Below are 20,046 nucleotides of genomic sequence, written 5' to 3'. Positions count from 1 at the left end.
CTTTTTAAAAAAAATAAATGAAAAATATATTGTTATTGCACACTGAACAGACTGTAGTGTAAACAACTTTTATATGCATTGGAAAGCTAAAAAATCTTCTGACTCTCTTTATTGCAATACTCATTTATTACAGTAGTCTGAAATAGCCCACAGTACCTCCAAGTTATGCCTGTAAGTGAGTTCAGTAAAGTTTCAGGATACAAAATTGACATGATTCTGTTGCATTTCTGTACATTAACAGTGAATTATTAGAAAGTGAGGAAATGATCCCATTTACAGTTGCATCAAGAAGAATGAAATACCTAGGAATAAATTTAACCAAGAAAGGGAAAGACGTGTACTCTGAAAACTATGACATTGATAAAAGAAATTGACAATTAGAATAAATAGATATACCTTGTTTATGGATTGGAAGAATAAATATTGTTAAAATGTCCATGCTACCCAAAGCAATCTACAGAGTCGATGTAATCCTCATCAAAATACCAACAGCATTTTTCATAAAACTAGAACAAAGAGTCCTAAAATTTGTGCCGAACTACAAAAGAACCTAGATAGCCAAAAGACCCCAGAGAGGAAAGAACAAAGGTAGAGGTATCATGCTCTCTGATTTCAAACTGTATTACAAAGCCATAGTAATCAGGGGTGCCCACGTGGCTCAATCAGTTCAGTGTCTTCCTTTGGCTCAGGTCATGATCTTGGGGTCCTGGGATGGAGCCCCATGTGGGGCTCCCTGCTTTGTGTGGAGGCCACTTCTCCCTCTCCCTCTGACCCTCCTCCCTGCTTGTGCTCTCTCTCTCTCTCTGTCTCAAATAAATAAATAAAATCTTTAAAAAGCCACAGTAATAATAAAAAAAGAAGTATGGTACTGGCATGAAAACAGAGACAGATCAATGGAATAGACTGGAAAGCCCAGAAATAAACCCTTGCACATGTGGTCAATTCTATGGCAAAGGAGGCAAGAATATACAGTGCGGGGGCGGGGGACCATCACTTCAATAAATGGTTTTGGGAAAATTGGACAGCTCCACGCAAAAGAATTAAACTGGGCCATTATCTTACTCATATACAAAAATACATTCAAAATGGATCAAAGACTTGAAACCAAAAGCAGCTAGAAGAAAACAGACCATAAGCTGTTTGATATTGATCTTAACAGTATTTTTTTGGACCACCCTTCTTAGGCAAAGGCAACAAAAACCAACTTAACAAATGGGATTACATCAAACTAAAGAGCTTTTGCACAGTAAAGGAAACCATCAAGAAAATGAAAAGCAACATTTTGGGAGGAGATATTTGTAAACCATATATCTGATAAGGGGTTAATATCTAAAATATATAAAGAACTTACACAAGTTAAAATAAAAAACACAACTTGATTAAATGGGCAGAGGAATTGAACAGACATTTATCCAAAGAAGACATCCAGATGGCCAACAGACACATGAAAAGATGCTCAACATCACTCCTCACCAGGAAACCACAAATCAAAGCCACAAGGAGATACTGCCTCACACCTGTCAGGATGACTAGAATAAAAAAGGACAAGAAATAAGTGTTGGTGAGGATATGGAGAAAAGGGAACCTTTGTGCCCTGCTTGTGGGAAAAATTGGTACAGCTACTATAGGAAACAGTATGGAGGTTCCTCAACAAATTAAGAATTAGAACTGCCATATGTCCCAGCAATTCCATTTCTGGGTATTTCTCTAAAGAAAATAAAAACACCGATTTGAAGAGATACATGAACTCCTGTTGTCCTTGCCGTATTGTTCCCAATAGACAAGCTATGGAAGCGACCTAAGTGTCCATCAGTAGATGAATGGATCAAGGAGACGTGAGATGCACGCACGCGCACACGCACACACACACAAGAATATTACTCAGTCGTAAAAGAGAGAGAAAGCTTGCGATTTGCAACGACATAGATGAACCTAGAGGATACTATGTTAAGTGAAGTAAGTCTGAGACAGATTCCATATTACTTTACCTATATGTGAAGTCTGAAAACAAATGAACAAAAACGAAAAGGACAAATGAACAAAACAGAAACAGACTCAGAAATCAAGGAAACAGGCAGTTGTTTACCAGAGACGGGAGGGGCTGGGGGGTGAGTGAAGTATGGGAGGCGATGAGTGAGTACAGACTTCCCGTTTTAAATAAATAAGTCACAGGGATGTTAAGTACAGTATAGGGAATATAGTCAGTAACATTTTAAGAATTGTGACAAGTGGCAACCATTCTTATTGTAGGGGCCATTTGATACAAAAAAATATTGAATCAGTATGATATGAAACTAACAGGATATTGTATGTCAGTTTAAAGAAAAACATAAAAGGGTCAATTCATCAAGATGACACAACAGTTCTAAATATGAAGGTACCTATCAATGGAGCTTTAACAATGGATCTTCAACAAAGAGCTCCTTTCTTTTGAAAGGAGACATAGACAAACCTTACAATTGGAGACTTCAACACTCTTCTCTCAGCAATAGATAAACAAATCTATAAGTCAAAGAAGAAATCTCAAGGAAAATCAGAGACATTTTGAAATGAACAAGAATGAAAATGCAACATAGGAAAATTTGTGGAACGCAGCTGAAGCAGTAGAGGAAATCTTACAGCACTACATGGTTAGATGAGAAAAGAAGTGTCAATTCAATCATCCAAGCGTCCATCTTAAGAAATTTTTAAAAACTAGGAAAAAAGAAATCCAAAGCAAGCAGAATGAAAGGATTAAAAAGTAGAAATTCAAAATGGAAAAAACAACAGACAAAAACCAAGGAAATAAAAAACTCGTTCTTTGAAGAAAATCTCTATTTATGATGAATCTCTGAGTACCTCTATCAGGAATAAAAGAGAGATCACCAGAGACCCTGCATAAAAGAATCATCATCAAGGAGTCATAGTCATGGAATACTATGAACAAACCTACACGTAGGAATTTAACAACTTAAATGAAATGGGCTAATTCCACAAAAGCCACAGCCTGCTCAAACTCATCCAGGATGGAACAGTTAACCTGAATGCTCCTGTACCAATTAAAAAGATGGAATTTATAGTAAGAAGATCTCCCCCAAATTATTGTCCAGGTCTAAATGGTTTTACTGGTGATCTAGCCATTCCATTCCTAGGTACTCATTCAACAAAAATGAGAGCAGATGTCCATAAGAGAACCTTCACACATGTTTATAACAACTTGATGTGTAATAGCCCAGAACGCAGATCAGCCCACGTATCCAACAGCAGGTGTGGATAATCATATTGTGGTTTATCCGTACAGCGTAACAATATTCTGTAATAAAAAAGAAATCAACTCTTTACTACAGTGTGGGTCATTTTCAAAATAGTTATTTGAAATGAAAGAAGCCAGACAGAAGTGCATGTTGTACGGACCCATATGAAAGACTAGAAAATGCAGACTACAGGGTGGGAAAGCAGATCAGTAGTTGTCTGCGAGGGAGGATGCGGCAGGAAAGGCGTGGAGGGAGAGATTACAAACATTCACTAACAAACATTCATGAGCCATGTTGACTGTGGTGATGGTTTTGCTTGCATATTAAAAAAATATAAAGCACAAAAAATCCTAACTGAACAGAAATTGTAGAGCTAGAAGATACAGTAATTAAAACCAAGACCCACTGGATGGTTTGTACACCCCTGGAGAGAGAATTACCAAATTAAAAGGTAACTCAAAAAGTATTTATTTATTTATTAAAAGATTTTATTTATTTATTTAGTTAGTTAGTTAGTTAGTTGTCAGAGAGAGCATGCAAGCACAAGCAGGCAGAGCGGCAGGCTCTCTCTCTCTGACAACTAACTAACTAACTAACTAAACGTGATATAATCCGTGCCCCAGAAAGGAAGAGAATGGGACAGAGTCCATTGTGAGGAAATAATGTGGAGAGTTGCAAGGCATTAACCACAAATTCCAGAAGTCCTCCAAATTAGGAGAAACAATTATACTTAACGGATGTTATGGTGAAAGTTAGGAAAACCAGAGGCAAACAGAACTGAAAGAATGCTTGAGGAAAAAGCAGGTGCCTCTAAGGGCAGCAGTGATTTGGATGGCTCCTGTCTCAGCAGACACAGGGCTGCCAGGAGCCCGAGAAATGTTGCTACCCTCGTGCGATAAAGGAATAAGTGCCCGCTTTGACCCCCTGCCTGGCAGCAGGGTCCTGCCGACAGGCAGACAGAATAGAGACTGCAGCTGTTCACTACCTATACATGTCACCGGGAGAAATACTGGAGGGGATATTTTTAGGCAAAAGAACGGTGACCCCTGTTGGAATGTCAGAAATGCAGGAGGGCATAAAAGTAATGGCATTATAGATACACGGGCAGATCTAAGTGAATGCTGACTGTAGAAAAGCGTAGTGTCTTCCAAGAGTTGAAACATATCTGTCGTGTTAAAATACATGAAAATACAGGCGCATTTACTAGAGGGGAGAATTGTACTCACAGGGCTCCTGGGTTCTTGCATTGTCTGGGAAGAGCTAAAATCAAGAATGTGTATTGTCTCTAGAATGCCCCTGTGGGAATTATAAAATAGTAGATCACTCATACACTCATGGTCGGGTGTAGTAGGGAAGAATTCTTAACAAAAGACAAGGAGGAGAGAAAAAGTAACATTGACCATGCACAACACATAGAAAATCATTGGTAAGGTGGTAGTCTTTACCCAAATAGATCTATATGTAGAACAGCCAGTGGCTGGAGAGTACACATTTGTTTTTAAGTCCACATGGAGTATTTTTAAATTAACTATATGAAGGACACAAAGCAAATCTCAGTAAATTCCAAAGGATCAAATCATTCAATGCATGTTTTCCAACTACATTTGGATGTAAACTGGAATGCAAAAACGAGAGATCCCTAAAAGGTCTCTTTATATTTTCCAGTTAAGAAGTGTGTGTGTGTATGTGTATGAAATTCACTTATAAATATTCCATGAAGCAAAGAAAAAATTACAGTGGAAATTAAGAAAATACTCTGAATGGTAAGGACATGAAAACCATGCAAATGAGAATATTACATATTAAAATCTGGGCATGCAGCTAAAGCTATAATTTTGCAGAAATGCATATATTAGAAAGGAGGAAAGGCTAAAAATCAGTGTCTGATAGAAAACGAAAAATCAAATAAAGAGGAAATATAACAGACAAGAGCACAGATTAATAAAATCTAAAACATACAAAAGAGTGTTAACAAAGCTTGAGACTGGCTCTTTCAAATGTCTAATGAAATTGGTTGCCCGTGATGAGACCGACTGTGGAAAAGGCGTACTCCGTCTCGGGCATGAGCAGGACGTCACTGCAGTCTGACCCTGAGAAGAGGAAAATACACTGTGTGTAATGCAAGCCGGTACATTTCAAAACACGGATGATGTCCTGGAGAAATACAACTTACCAAACTTATATAAGATACAGAAAATCTGAAAAGTGCTATAAATATTTCAAAAAAACCTAAATCAGTTCATTAAAAACCCTCTCACACTTGTACCTTGTGGTGGCAAGATTGCTGGAAGAGTCAGGGTGTTGTCTTCTGGGGTCAAGTACAGGTTAGAAAAGAGAATTGTTTCTGTTCAGGAAGATTCTGAAGTTCTGGACCAGAGCCCGAGTCCGCTCTGCAGGGCCCGGAGTTGAACCTGTCTCTAGAGCAGGTGTGTGGCCAGGAGGCCAGATGCACGGCTCCATGCATCTGCTGCAGTCGGCCCCGGGACAGCTGTTCTGCCGCACGAGGGAGGGGCTGGATGCTGCCCTGCCCCAGCCAGCAGGAGTTCATCAGAATGACACGGAAGGATCCGGCCGGTGCTGGGAAACAGATGAGAGTTGTTGGAAAGAGGGAAAGGACGAATGCAATCCATGTAAGGAGTAGAGAACTCAGATTCAAACCACAGAGAGAGAAACCGGCCCATCCAGGGATAACTGGGAGGTACCAGCCTCTGCACCCCAGAAAAGCTCTTAGACATCTGTCCATTAATGGAAACAGCTTTGGGAGGACTCAGGTGTCCAGTTAAGAACCTGTGGCAACGCAGTGGAGCAAAAGTGCTACTGCCTTGAAAGGATGGCTGGGGAGACAGGCTAATGTGAGGCCTCAGAAAGTGGCTAGGAGCAGAGAAGGCGGTGGGGCTCTCTATCAGTCCCATGGTGGGTGCTATCGTGGTCCCCAGTGGCATGCCCTGGGGAGGACCTTGGAGGAGTTCTGCGGCCCTGTGGCGCCTGGGCTCCCCACAGCTTTCGCAGCAGAGTACCCATGTGCTAGTTGGCAGACCCCAGTGGCCTGTTTCTCAAAAGACATAGTGTTTGCCATGGGCGTAACCACTGGCCATTGCTACCACGGACCCTCTAGGGAAAGTGCTGCTGCTGCACCCTCTTTCCAGAAGGATCTGCTCTCTTATGCCACCCTCGAATCAGGACTGCCTGCTGGCTCCCCAGCCCCGTGCAGATCCCAGGCCCCTGGCTGCTCTGGGTGCACCCAGGCTCCAGATCTCAGCTCTGTGGCAACTCCGCACACGTGCACCGGGGGCCCTGGAGCCGTCACCCCTTGGTGCCTGCACTCCAGACCCCTGTTCGGTATCTGTGCCCTAGGCACCCGCACTTCAGACACCTGTGCGCCACTACTGTGCAGGTGCCCGGCAGCTGGACCCAGTGCCAGGAGGGATCACCTCAGCTGCAGCATCCCCAGGGGAGAAAAAATTCAGAAGGTGCCCGGCAGCCTTCACTACTGAAGACTCCCACAGCCCCCACAGCCACTGCAGCCACCTGCAGTCACGGGTCCCTGCCATCTGTGCTGACGCAGTCTGCACAGAGACTGCCCTGCTGGGCCTGTCCTGTGCCCGGAACCACCACAGCTGGCGTTCTGCACCCACTCACGGGTGGTCTTCCACCACCAAAACCCATCTGTAAAGGATGCAAGAGATGACTGCTTCGTCAAATGCAAAGTTAGCAACAGGAGGCTACGAGAAACTAGCAGGCAAGGAAACAGGACACCACCAGGGGACACAGCACTTCTCCTGTAACCGGCCCCAAAGGATTGATGATGTATGAACTGTCCAAGGATTCACACTTACTATCTTAAGGTGGTCTGGTGAGCTACAAGAAAACTGAAAAGAAAACCTCATCTAAAATGGAGTTCAGAAGCTGGCAGGGGGAGCTCTCACACCAAGAACTGGTTTTCAGCTGCAGATTCAACGGGAAGAGAAGAACCTCACAAGTGGATGCTACTTCACTGCTCCAGCAGGAGGGAGGAAGTTTTCTTCCATCCCGGGCACCAGCCCAGTCGATGAGAAGCAGTCTCAGCTCAGCCAGTGAGAGGCCACTAGACTTCCAGCTCCCAGTTCACTCCAGTGGGCTTTTAGTTTACGACAGTCCCTCCGTATACATCCTTTCCTCTCTAAAGGAGCCTCCTCTCGTTTCGTTCTCCCAACTTGCCTGTGCTTTTGCCATAGCTTGCTTGTGCCAGACTGCAGTTCTCTCTTATTCCCAAATAAACCCATTTTCCTGGTAAAATAACTGACAGTTTTATTTTTAAGGTTAACAGAATACATGTAGACAACGCAGCAAAACCAGGAAAAAAGAATGTGAGGAAAATGAGAAGTTCAGTGGAGAAAGAAATCATGAAAAGAACCAAATACTGAAGAATACAATGAATGAAATGAAAAACAAAACAAAACAAAACAACAACGCAGGAGACAGCATGAACATCAGACTTGATCAGACAGAAGAAAGAATTCATGAACATCAGGACAGGTCATTTGAAATTATATAGTCCAAGGAGAAAAAAGAACAATGACCAAAAAAAGTGAAGAGGGCCTGTGTGAATTACAGGGCACCATCAAGCAACTCATATTTGCATTGTGGGAGTCCCAGAGAAGAGAGAAAGAAAGGGCAGAAAGCTTATCTAAGAAATTGCCAAATCTAGGAAGAGATGTGTCCCTCCAGGCACACGAGTCTTACAGGAACCCAGATAGATTCAACCTGAAGACGATTTCACCAAGACACATTAAACTATCAAAAATCAAGACAGAGATAATTTTGAAGGCAGCAAGACCTGGGGGAAAAAAAGAAAACCCACTTCATTTCAAACAAGTGAATACCCAGAAGGCTTTCAGCAGATTTCACAGCAGAAACCTTGCAGGCTAGGAGAGAATGGGATGATAGAGTTCAGTGCTGAAAGTAAAAAACTGATAATTAAGAATATTGGTGAAGCTGTCTTTCAAGAATGAAGGAGAAATAAAGACTTTCTCAGACAAAAGCTGAGAGAATTCAGTACCACTATACCTGCCTTACAAGGAATGCTAAAGAGAGCTCTTTAAGCTGAAGTGAAAGGATGCTCCTCAGTAACGTAAAAACACATGAAAGTGTAAAACGTACTGGTAAAAGTACATGGTCATTCGGAATATGATTGTTGTGTGTAAATCACTTAAATTTAGTAGAAAGTTAAAAGACAGAAGTATTAAAAATAACTATAGTCACAATTTTAATGGATACAAAATATAAAAAAGATGTACATTGTGTTATCAAAACATAAAATGGGGGGGAGTGTAAGTGTAGAGTTTCAGTGTGCAGTTGAAGTTATCAGCTTAAAATGGACTGTTATAACCATATTTTTTAATGTAAGGTTCACAGTTATCACAAATGGCTCTAATATATAAGGTAAAGAGAAAGGAAACAAAGCATGCCACTACAAAAAATCATCAAATCACCAAGGAAGACAGAAGAGAGGAAGAAAGGAACTATAAAACAGCCAGAAAACAACAAGATGGCAATAGCAAGTCCTTACTTCTCAATAATTACTTTATATGTACATGGATTAAGTTCACAATTCAAAATATATAGACAGTATAGACTTAAATACCTCACTTTCAACAATGGATAGATCAAACAGAAAGTCCATAAGGAAATATTGACTGGAATGACATTTAAGAATCAATGGACTTAACAGGCACATACACAGAATACCTCCTTTCTCCCTCAAACAGTAGCAGAATACACATTCTTCTTAACAAACATGGAAAAATCTCCAGGATATATCATTTGTTAGATCATGTAACTGGTCTTAACAAATTTAAAGGGATTGAAATCACATGATTATCTTTTTTGACAATCTGGTATGAAACTTTAGAAATCAGTGACAAGAGGGAAACAGGAAAATGCACAAATACATGGAAACTAAACAACATACTTCTGAATAACCAGCGGGTCAAAGAAGAAATCAAAAGGGAAATAATAAAATATCTTGAGACAAATGAAAATTCCAAAACTTAAGGGATATGGCAAAAACAGTTTTAAGAGGAAAGTTTATAGCGATAAAAGTCGACATTAAGAAACAATCTAACTTCACACTTCCAAGAACCAGAAAAAGAAAAGCAAACTAGCCCAAAGTTTGCAGAAGGAAGGAAACATAAAAGATAAGTGTGGAAATAAATGGGCCAGAAAAACAATACAACATATACATGAAGAGCAAGCTTTTATGAAAAGGTAAAAAAAAAATGGACATACTTTTAGCTAGACTAAGAAAAAAGGACACAGAACTGAAAGAGGAGACGTCATAGCTGATTCCACAGGATTATAAAGCATCATGAGGGACTACCATGAACAGTTAGGCTAACATATTGGATAACCTAGGAAGAATGGATACATGTCTAGACTGACACAGCCTATGAAGACTGAATCATGAAGAAACAGAAAATCTGAAGGGCTGTAGAACTATAAGGAGATTAAATCAGTAATTAGAAATCTCCCAACAAATAAAAGTCCAGACCACTGGTGACTTCTCGCAATTTTTTTTTTTAAGATTTTATTTATTTCGAGAAGAGGAAGAGCATGCGTTGAAGGGGAGAGGGAGAAAGAGAATCTGCAGCAGACTTCGTGCTGAGTGCAGAGAGCCCAATGCAGGGCTTGATTCCACCACCCCGAGAGCAAAACCTGAGCTGAAATCAAGAGTCAGACTCTGGGGGCAGCTGGGTGGCTCAGTCAGCTAAGCATTTGCCTTCAGCTCAGGTCTTGATCCCAGGGTCCTGGAATGGAGCCCCGCATCGGGCCCCCTGCTCAGCGGGGAAGCTGCTTGTCCCTCCACCACTCGCGCTCTCTTACTCTTTCAAATAAAATCTTAAAAAAAAAAAAAAAAAGAGACTGCATGTCTGGTCAGCTAATCTATGACAAGGGTGCCAAGTATACACAACGGGGAAAGGATAGTCTGTTCAGTAAATGGTTCTGGGCAACCTGGATGTCTGCACGCAGAAGACTGAAATTGGACCCTCACCTTCCACCACTTACAGAAATCAACTCAAAGTGGATTAAAGACCTGATGTCATAAAACTCAGAAGAAAATAGGAAAAAACTCATTGACAATGACTATGACACTAAAAACACAAGCAACAAGAGCAAAAATTTTAACTGGGAGTACATCAAACTAAAAAGCTTTTGCCCAGCAAAAGAAATAAAATGAGAAGGCATCCTACAGAATGAGAAAATATCTGCAAACCATGTATCTGGTAAGGGGCTAATATCTAAAATATGTAAGGAACTCACACAACTCAAAAGCAGAAACAAAAGATGCCTCAAATAATCCAGTTTAAAATAGGTAAAGAATCTGAATAGGTATATTTCCAAGGAAGTCATACAGATGGCCAGCAGATACATGAAAAGGTGTTTAACATCACTAATCATCAGGCAACTGCAAATCAAAACCACAGTGAGATATTGCCTCACTCCTGTCAGTATGGCTATTTTCTTTCTTTTTTTTTTTTTTTTAAGATTTTATTTATTTATTTGACAGAGAGAAATCACAAGTAGACGGAGAGGCAGGCAGAGAGAGAGAGAGGGAAGCAGGCTCCCTGCCAAGCAGAGAGCCCGATGCGGGACTCGATCCCAGGACCCTGAGATCATGACCTGAGCCGAAGGCAGCGGCTTAACCCACTGAGCCACCCAGGCGCCCCAGTATGGCTATTTTCAAAAAGACAATAGATGACAATTGTTGGCAAGGACGTGAGGGGAAAGGGAGACCTCGTGTACTGCGGGTGGGAATACACACTGGTAAAGCCATTATCGAAAACTATGTGGAGGTTACTCAAAAAATTAAAATTAGAACTGCCATATGATCCTGCAATCCCACTTCTGGATCTAGAGGTGAAGAAGTCACTATTTTGAAGAGATATCCGTACCCCTGTGTTCCTTGCAACATTATTCCCAATAGCCAAGATCTGGAAACAAGCTACGTGTCAACACTCGAATGAATAAAGAAAATATGGCAAATATATAGAGTGGAATACTATTCAGCCATAAAAACTAGGAGATCTTGCCATTTGTGACAACATGAATAAACATGGAAGTCATCAGGCTAAGTGAAATAAGCCATAGGGAGAAAAACAAATACTGTATGATGTCTGGTGTGGGGCAGGGGGAGTTCATCGAGTCAGAAAGGGGAATGGGGGCTGCCAGGGGTGCATATTAAAGAATCATGTGATCATCTCAGTAGATGGAAGAAAGCATTTTGTAAGATTCAAAGTCTATCAATGCCTCTGAATAAGAAGAAGATAGGTTAAAAGTGAACTAGTTAAATTTGATTAAGAATATCTATTTAAAAAGCAACAGCAAGTATCTAATAGTGGTGTGTTGAATGCTTTCCTTTTGAGATGGAGAGCAACAGATTATCACTTATCACCACTTACTTTCTGTACCCTCCTGGAGGTCTTAGTGCAATGTTGTGGTGTAAGACATCAGGAAAGAAAGAAGGAGAAGCACGGCGTGAGGGTGAGGACGAGGAGAAAGGGAAAAAGAAATAGAGAAAGAAAAGCAGCAGGACTGAAGTGTGCCCATATGGTAAAATCTGAATTTCCGCAGATGGGAGCCAGTGTCATCGTCTTTGCTCCTCCAAGTGAGTTCAATCTGCGGTCAAGTTTAAGAGCCAGTTCGCTGTCCACTTTTTGTAAATATTTTTGGAGGTGTTATGGTAATGGTACAGTAGCTTTATCTTTCATCTGAAGAACATTCATTCACCTCACAATAAGGTTTTCTGAAGTAAATTTTGGCTTGAGTTGGTACCAATTTAAGGTAGGCTCCCATAATAGATGCTCAGAGCTGAATGATTATTCTGATTTTTCAATGTAATTCCATATTGGTGTTTCATAAAAGGTGATGTTTCTTTTAACATTATTACTTTTTATTAAACATCTGAACAGAATAAGATAATGATCTTTTGTGAAGAAGCCCTTGCTATAACATTGTTTGGGGCCAAATTATAATTCTTTCTGAAGAATATGTTTGCTAAAACATTTCCCATTTTGAGGTAGAAATTAATGTGTAGTAATATTTGTGGTAATAATATATATTTTTTACCTCTGTTTAATGGCCCTTAAATGATTATTTTATTTTTCTTAATATTCATTATTATCATATTTATTTATTTATTTTTAAATTTTTTTATTTTTTATAAACATATATTTTTATCCCCAGGGGTACAGGTCTGTGAATCACCAGGTTTACACACTTCACAGCACTCACCAAAGCACATACCCTCCCCAATGTCCATAATCCTACCCCCCTCTCCCAACCCCCCTCCCCCCAGCAACCCTCAGTTTGTTTTGTGAGATTAAGAGTCACTTTTGGTTTGTCTCCCTCCCAATTCCATCTTGTTTCATTGATCCTTCTTCTACCCACTTAAGCCCTTAAATGATTATTTTTAAAAGCTGTCGAGATTTGAAAGGAAGAAATAAATTATTATTTGTTGGCAAAGTGACTATATGGCACATATGTGAAAATTAAAACTTAGAAATTATTATAATTAAAGGAGTGTAGTGAGGTAGCTAAATAAGTTATTTTTCTATACAAGCAATAATTAGAAAATTTAGAAAAATTCCATTTGTATTAACAAAATAATACCAAACATCAAATAGAGATGGATCTAAAAAATAAAAGTCCTTTATACTCCAATCCTTTAAATACTGAAACTTAAAAAGAAATGAATGAGAAGATACATACCATGTTCATGGATTGGAAGACTCAATATTGTAAGCACATTACTTTTCCTCAAACGGACTTATAGATTCCGTGTGGTCCTAGTTACAATTGTAACAGTGTTTTATGGGCATTGACAAGCTGATTATATTGTATTTGTGGAGACACAAAGGCCAGGAAAAGGCAAGAGACTATCTTAGAGGAAGGAAGTGGTTCTATCAAGTGTCAGGACTAATTATGTAAACCCACAGCCATGGAAACACTGTGGCACTGGAGCGGGAGTACACTGAGCTATGGAGTAGAAGCATCTAGAGCTGTGCCCACATCTTGACTGACAAGAGCTGTCTGACTGCAGAGCTGTGAGGACAGGATGGTCTTTGAAATGAAGAGGGAGTTGGGGGCACCTGGGTGGCTCATTTGGATAAGGTTGTGAGCTCAGGGTCCCGAGATCCAGCCCCAAGGTGGGCTGTGCACTCAGTGGGAGTCTGCTAGTCTCTCCTCTGCCCCCTGCCCTCGCTCATGCGTTCTCTCTCCCTCTCTCTCTCTAATGAAATCTTTAAAAACAGAAAGAGTTGGGACAATGGGCTCTCCACACTGGGAGAATAATCCTTGCTTCTAACCTCCTGCTGTAAAACTCGTTACTAGTGGATTGTGAATCTCAATGTAAAAGTGACACAGGAGAACATCTTCACGAAAAGCGCTGAAGGAGAGACGGGCTAAAAGTTGGTTAAATTTGATTACGTTAAGATTAGTCAGTCCTGTTCACTAAAGGACTGCTAATTGGGCAAACAGGCAAATTGCAGCATGAGAGAAGATACTTATAGTGTGTTCTTATCCAGCACACATGAAGAACTCCAGCCAATCAAAAGGGAAAGGACAGCTCTACAGAAAAACAGGCAAGGGACGTGGACAGGTGTGGTGTGAAAGCATGTGTCCAGATCAGCCCAAGACATGCTCGGTTTAATTTGTTCCCTTGGGACATGCGAATGAAAGGCAGAGATACCACCGTGCGCCTGTCGGGAGGGCTAATTTAACAAACGCAAAGATAAATATTGGTGAGGATACGGAGAAAGGGGGGCCCTCCTGTGCTGTTGGCAGGAATGCAAATTGGTGTGGCCACTCTGGAGAATGGAGTGGAGCTTCCTCGGAGGTTAAAAAGGGCTCCTCCCATATGACGCAGTCATCCCGCCAGCGGCATGGCCACAGGACGGGAAGTCAGTGGCTCTGGGACACCCGCACCACCACATTCCCTGCAGCACCATTCCCAATGGCCCAGACATGGAAACAGCCTCAGTGTTCCGTGGATGGATGAATGAAACGTGGCAGCTGCTTACAAGGACATCGTATTTGTCCTTGAAAAAGAGAACTCTGCCGTTTGGGAGCAACATGGATGAGCCTCGGGGATGTTATGTCAAGTGAGATCAGTCCGTCACCAAAAGTCAGACACTGCACAGTTCCGCGATGCTGACCAGGGTCCCCGAGAGTTCTGGAACTTGGGAGCAGAGCGGGAGGGCGCGGCCGAGGGTGGGGGGCGTTCAAGGGATGAAGTTTCACTTGTGGATGGAGGAGCCTGTGTGTTGTTGAGCTGCGGACACCTGGACCGAACTAACACAAAGTTGTGCCAGGAGGGTTGACCTCGCCCGGAGTGTTCCCACCACGGTAAACAACAGCTTCACACTAGGTGTGATCCACTCCCCGGGAGGGCATGCGGGGGGGGGGGGGGTGGGCACCGTCCTGCGCGCTGCGGCCCCTCTCACCGAGCAGCCCCGTCCGGGCTGGGTGCCCAGCAGAGGTGCCCAGGCACACTCACGCGTGTGTCCGTCGTGTCCCAGACCGGCAGCAAGTGGTGCGTATCCGCACCTCCGCAGCTCGAGTGTCGCGGGAGCATCGCGGAGTGAAGCTGCAGACGCGCCACGGGCCGCTTCCGCGGATCCAAGGGCAAGGGCGGGCGAGAGAAGCCAGACCGGAGGGAATGAACAGGAGCCGCTTGACGCGCTGCGCCCACAGGCGGATCTGAGCTCCGGTGTTCAGAGCACGTGCTCACGGGGCGCTGCGCGCGCTCACAGATGCGGAGCTTGGTGACCTGCCCGGGGAGGGGCCGCGGGGGTCCGGGCCGCGGGGTCCCGGCCGCGCTCTCCTTCCCGCTCGATCTCTGTAAGCTTCTCGTTTTCGTTGTGTGCAGTGTCAAGGGAAGTGGGTTCAAAGGACAAGCTGTCCAGGAAACGACATCCACCGTCCGCTGGGGGTTCCCAGGCCCAGGGGTTCCCGGGCGGGAGGCCGAGGAGCCGCGTTCTAGCGCCTGGTTCCCAGGGCTCCCGCGGAGGATCCTTCCCGGCCCCTGGCAGGGCGCTGGTGTGGCTGCTTCTGACCTCATCGAATCCTGTCCATGGGAAGTTCATGCTCTGGGGCGGGGGACAGTGTGGGCCTCACCGCATAAGTATCTTCCTTTTTTAAGTTCATTTGGTGAGCCTGTGGGGTGGCCCGTGGAAAGGATCACAGAGCCGTGATTCCTGTAGCTCCCCTAGCAGAGGGGGGGGGGGGCTTGGAGAGGCGGTTTATGCCTGATGAAGGCTGCAGGCCAAGGGAAGGGGGTGGGCATGCCCGTGGCGCTGAGGGGACAGTGTTGGGGTGGAGGCCTGGAGAGAGAAGCCAGGCTGCTGCAGGACCTCGGAAGGCACCTCCGGCAGGGGCCAGGCCACACGTGAAGTTGGTGCACTGCACAAGGATAGAAGACCAGCGTGCGGGGCCTGCAGCTCATAGAAGGCCTCTCTCAGGACCATGGGAGGCAGGTACAGAGGCATTTCTCCTATTTCTTCTAGATCCAGCGCCCTGTAAAGACCAGCTGTCCTTAAAAGAAAAATCCGGCTTCCCAGCCAGTCCGCAGCCTCTGAGCCAAGCAGGCCCCAGGGATACCCCTGGGAGTGCCCCAGCCCCTTTGGTGCCATCCTCCCCTCCTGTGACTGCTCTGCCCCAGGACGCAGCTGCACCAGCTGCCAGCCCCAAGCCAGAGCCAGTAATGGGGCCTGCTGTGCAGGCGGGGGGCCCAGGGACCTCTCAGGGGATGGCCAGTGAGCGCGAGACCCCCCAGCCACTGGCAGAGACTCAAGACACCCAGCTTGCTGTACAGCCTCTGGGAGCAAACGGAGGGCCCTGTGCCCCACCTCTGGAGGCCCCCCGTTACCCCACAGCTTTGGGAGAGCCCACCTCAGCCAAGGAAGCCGCTGCCCAGGGTGAGCCCTTGCGGGCTCCGGCCCCAGCACCCAGCGCCCCCAGTGGGACCCCTCAGCCTGCCCTGGGCCAGCCTCTACCCCCTCTTCCCCCTGTGGTGGGGGCCATCAGCTTGGCCACCCCCCAGCTCCCTAGCCCCCCACTGGGGCCCACTGTGCCCCCCCAGCCGCCCTCGGCCTTGGAGTCAGATGGGGAGGGGCCGCCCCCTAGGGTGGGCTTTGTGGACAGCACCATCAAGAGCCTGGACGAGAAGCTTCGAACCCTGCTCTACCAGGAGCACATGCCCACCTCCTCAGCCTCGGCTGGGACCCCCGTGGAGCCAGGGGACCGAGACTTGACCCTGGAGCCCCAGCCTGTGGTGAGTCCTGGTCCCACCAGGGTGGCGGGTTCCCAAGGCACGTAGCTGCCTCTTGTGGCCCTCACCAGTTCTCTGAGGCCAACTCCGGGTGTGTTGCCAGAGTGGCCCATTTGGGGAACTGGGATGTGTGTGCAGGTTGGGGGACCTGGCTTACATGGGCTCTGCTTGGGGTGGCCTGGGGGAGGGGTCCAGCTCTCATGGGTGAGATCCGCCGGTTAGCTACGGAGGTCAGCAGGCGAGACTTGTGACTCTTGCTGTTTCTTCCTGCAGCCAGGCAAGTCAGAACCGGCTCCTGAGCTGGCGGCTGCGCCAGAGCAGGCTGGGTCCTCGCCGATGACAGGTAATGAGCCCTGGGTCCCAGGTCAGAACCCCAGTGCCCATGAGGCGCCCTCCTTGCTCCGAACCATGCCGCATCTCTATCCCTCACCCCCATAGCGCCGTGGGTGGGGCTCAGACATAGCAGCGGCTGTCGTGAGGTGTTAGTTAAAGCCCCCTGTGTTCTAACAAACAGTGACATGCTCACGCCCCGAGGTGAGAAGATCCTCCATGGAAACAGGGAAAAGCCCAGATGGCTGGGCGTCAGGGTGCAAGCAGCTGCCGGCTCCCGTGCCCTCGAAGTGCTCTGGCACGTGTCCCCTAGTCCCATGCTCCTTGAGAAGGTTACAGGGTGTTGAAGGTCGTTTTGGCAGAGCGCAGGCTGGGGCCAGGGGCTTCCAGCAGGTCCATGGACGTGGCCAGGCTGGGGCCATCGAGTTTCTGGATCTGGGCTTCCTCTAAGGGTCCTGGGGTGCCTCTCTGTGGGAACACCCGTGCCTCAGCCCAAGGGCGCTGGTCTGATCTTCCAAGGTGTGGGGTTTCTTCTTGGCCTGGAATTCCTCCAGAGATTCGGAAGACAGGGATCCAGCTGACCTTGTAAGAGGCCTCTGGGTATGCGTCCATGGCAGGCGATGCCCCAGTTCGCAGAGTGAGGGGAGCGGGCTGCCGGATCTGGTCGGACCTCTGGACACCGCATTCTTGGGTGTCACGCTGTAGAGAGGGGGCCAGCCAGCAGTGGGGTCAGAAGCTGTAGCATGTGCCATTTCCCTGGGAAAGTGAGAGTCGGGTGGTAAAGCAGGAGGAATGTGCTGGACAGTACAAGGAGTGCCTGTTCCGTCTTCTGACTTCCTTGCACAAGAAACTCACTCTGAGCCCCTCCCGTAGCATCGGGGACGTCAGCGTAGCCAGTCCCAAACCCTCGCCTCTGGAGCGCCCGGCTGATGGGGCAACTCTAAGGAAACATATTCTAGTTTGGAAAAGGTAAACATTTCTGGAGTCAGAGCTGTCCGGAAAGAGAGGGAGTGTAGTTGACCGTGAACCCCGTGCCTAGAGCCGTGCAAAGACAGGGTGGCTGGTTCCCGCTGCAGGGGTGTGAGAACGGGCGTCAGGCACTGGCCATGGGTGAGTGGTGACACTGGGTCTTGGTCTCCCCAGGTCTGTGCAGGGACAGCCCCCCAAACCTTGCCAGAGGCTGTCCCCCCCACCCCTGCTACAAGCACATCAGTCTGGCTACGGACTGGCACACAGCCCCTGCCTGCCTGAGGCTTTCCTTTACTGTGTGCAGGTCTCCGCACAGGCCAGCCCCGCCAGCACAGCGGCTCCTTCTGCCCGACACTCAGCAGCCGTGGGAAAGGTGGTCAGAATCCCACGCCGTGTCTACCCCGTAGATGGGGAGACAGCCTCAGAGGACACGGTCCTTCCCCAGACACTGGCGCTCTTGACGCAGGGCCTCCTGAGACCTTTCGTCATTGGAGATGTAGAGATAACCTGTGACACAGGCCCACGCTGTCAGGGGTCAGAAGGGACAGGTGGGACAGGTGATGGTCAGCAGGGGTGTAGAGGGCATGGCTGCACCCAAGGTTCTCAAGCAGGTGCCTCCGGGGACCCAAGTGGTGCTAGGCTGAACCCTCCTTTCCCCGAGTTATTGGAGGTCTCCGAAGAAGAAACACTGGTAGGACACCCTGGAATGTTCTGAGTTCTCCCCGTTGCCGAGCACACACACTGTAGGTCCCCTTCCTCTCACCGATCTGGTTCAGCTTGAGGGTGCCTGCTCCTGCCCTGCCCTCTACACCAGCCTGAGTAATGACTTTGACATTCCTACAGCAGAATCTTCTTTGAGCCAAGTGACAGCCTCAGGCTTGCCCACAGCACCAGGTGCCCCCCAGGTAAGGAGTGTTCTCTGAGGCGCCCGCTGGTCGGTGGGGTTTCCGCCCTGCTGCCGTGCGCTGAGAACTTGCCCTTTCCACGCATTCTCAAGGATGTCCCTGCTTCTGCCTTCTCTGCACATCGGGAGCCCACAGACCGCAGCAGTGGGGTCCCCGGGGAATCCTCAGCTCAGCCCACAACAAGCTGCCTGGGGACACTGACGGAACACAGCCAGGCCAGCCACCCCCAGATGCAGGGCGCTTTGGCCTCAGAGTCCCCCCAGAAGCGTCTGGGACAGCAGGACGGCAGCTCACCAGCCAAAACCGTGGGCCGGTTCTCGGTGGTCAGCACGCAGGACGAGTGGACCCTGGGCTCCCCCCACAGCCTGCGGTACTCGGCACCCCCGGACGTGTACCTGGAGGAGGCCCCCCACAGCCCCGACGTGAAACTGGCTGTGCGGCGGGCGCAGACAGCCTCATCCATCGAGGTCGGTGCGGGCGAGCCGGTGTCCAGCGACTCTGGGGACGAGTGTCCGCACAGGAGGCCCCCCATGCAGAAGCACGCCTCCCTGCCCAGCAGTGGTGGTGGTGTGGCCAGCGACTTGGTGAAGAAGGCCACCGCCTTCCTGCACAGGTCCTCGCGGGCTGGCTCCCCAGGTCCAGAGACGCCCAGCAGGGTGGGTGTGAAGGTCCCCACCATCAGCGTGACCTCCTTCCACTCCCAGTCGTCCTACATCAGCAGCGACAATGACTCTGAGATCGAGGATGCGGACATCAGGAAGGAGCTGCAGAGTCTTCGGGAGAAGTAGGTCCTGAGATGAAGGCACCGGGGGCGGCTCAGGGAAGAGCCGTCCATCGCTGAAGCCGGGGGTCCCACCGTGTCCGCCTGGGGCTGCCTGTGCTGGGGACAGGGCAGAGGCAGCAGCCCTGCAGCAGGTTGATCCGGTGCCTGGTCTCCTGTGGTGACCCTCACTGGGCTGGCACTTCCCCCTAGCAAGTGTGACGTGCCCCGCTGTGTTGGAGACACTGCACCGAAGTGCCATTATTTCTTTTGCCCGCCACCGCCCATGCCCAGTCCCGCCTCCCCCTCCCCTGCTCCCACCTGCCCCGGCCCTGCCTCCCCTCCCCTCTCCCAGCCTCGCTCCCCCCCACCCACCTTCACCTCCCCTCTGCCCACCCACACCAGCCCCAGTGCCCTGCCCTCCCTCCCACCTGCCCCAGCCACTATGTCAGGACGAGGCACTTGTAGCCCCTCCTCCTGGTGCCCCGTGCAGCCCACAGCTGAGCACTGGCCCGGGGCAGCCACTGGGCTCGGAGGCAGGCA

At 47.5% G+C, this 20,046-nt stretch overlaps 2 protein-coding genes across 14 annotated transcripts in view; one reads left to right on the top strand and one right to left on the bottom strand.

Moving 5' to 3' along the window:
* The window catches only part of WNK2 (WNK lysine deficient protein kinase 2), a 117,725-nt gene that overhangs the window by 66,968 nt on the left and 30,711 nt on the right, over positions 1-20,046 (top strand). For 12 of the 13 annotated variants that reach the window (XM_082694254.1, XM_082694253.1, XM_082694261.1 and 9 more), the window contains 4 exons: positions 15,776-16,542; positions 16,813-16,882; positions 18,682-18,743; positions 18,836-19,527. In XM_082694254.1, the coding sequence (XP_082550380.1) occupies positions 15,776-16,542; positions 16,813-16,882; positions 18,682-18,743; positions 18,836-19,527 (1,591 nt within the window). The remainder of the gene's footprint in view (positions 1-15,775; positions 16,543-16,812; positions 16,883-18,681; positions 18,744-18,835; positions 19,528-20,046) is intronic. The other variant, XM_082694256.1, reaches the window with a different exon arrangement.
* IPPK (inositol-pentakisphosphate 2-kinase) overlaps positions 1-20,046 on the bottom strand; it is a 400,388-nt gene that overhangs the window by 371,353 nt on the left and 8,989 nt on the right. The gene's annotated exons all lie outside the window — the stretch shown is intronic.

This window comes from Mustela nivalis (assembly GCF_964662115.1).
Source record: "Mustela nivalis genome assembly, chromosome: 13".
NCBI classification, from domain to species: Eukaryota; Metazoa; Chordata; class Mammalia; order Carnivora; family Mustelidae; genus Mustela; species Mustela nivalis.
This window is presented reverse-complemented; position numbering and strand designations above follow the sequence as displayed.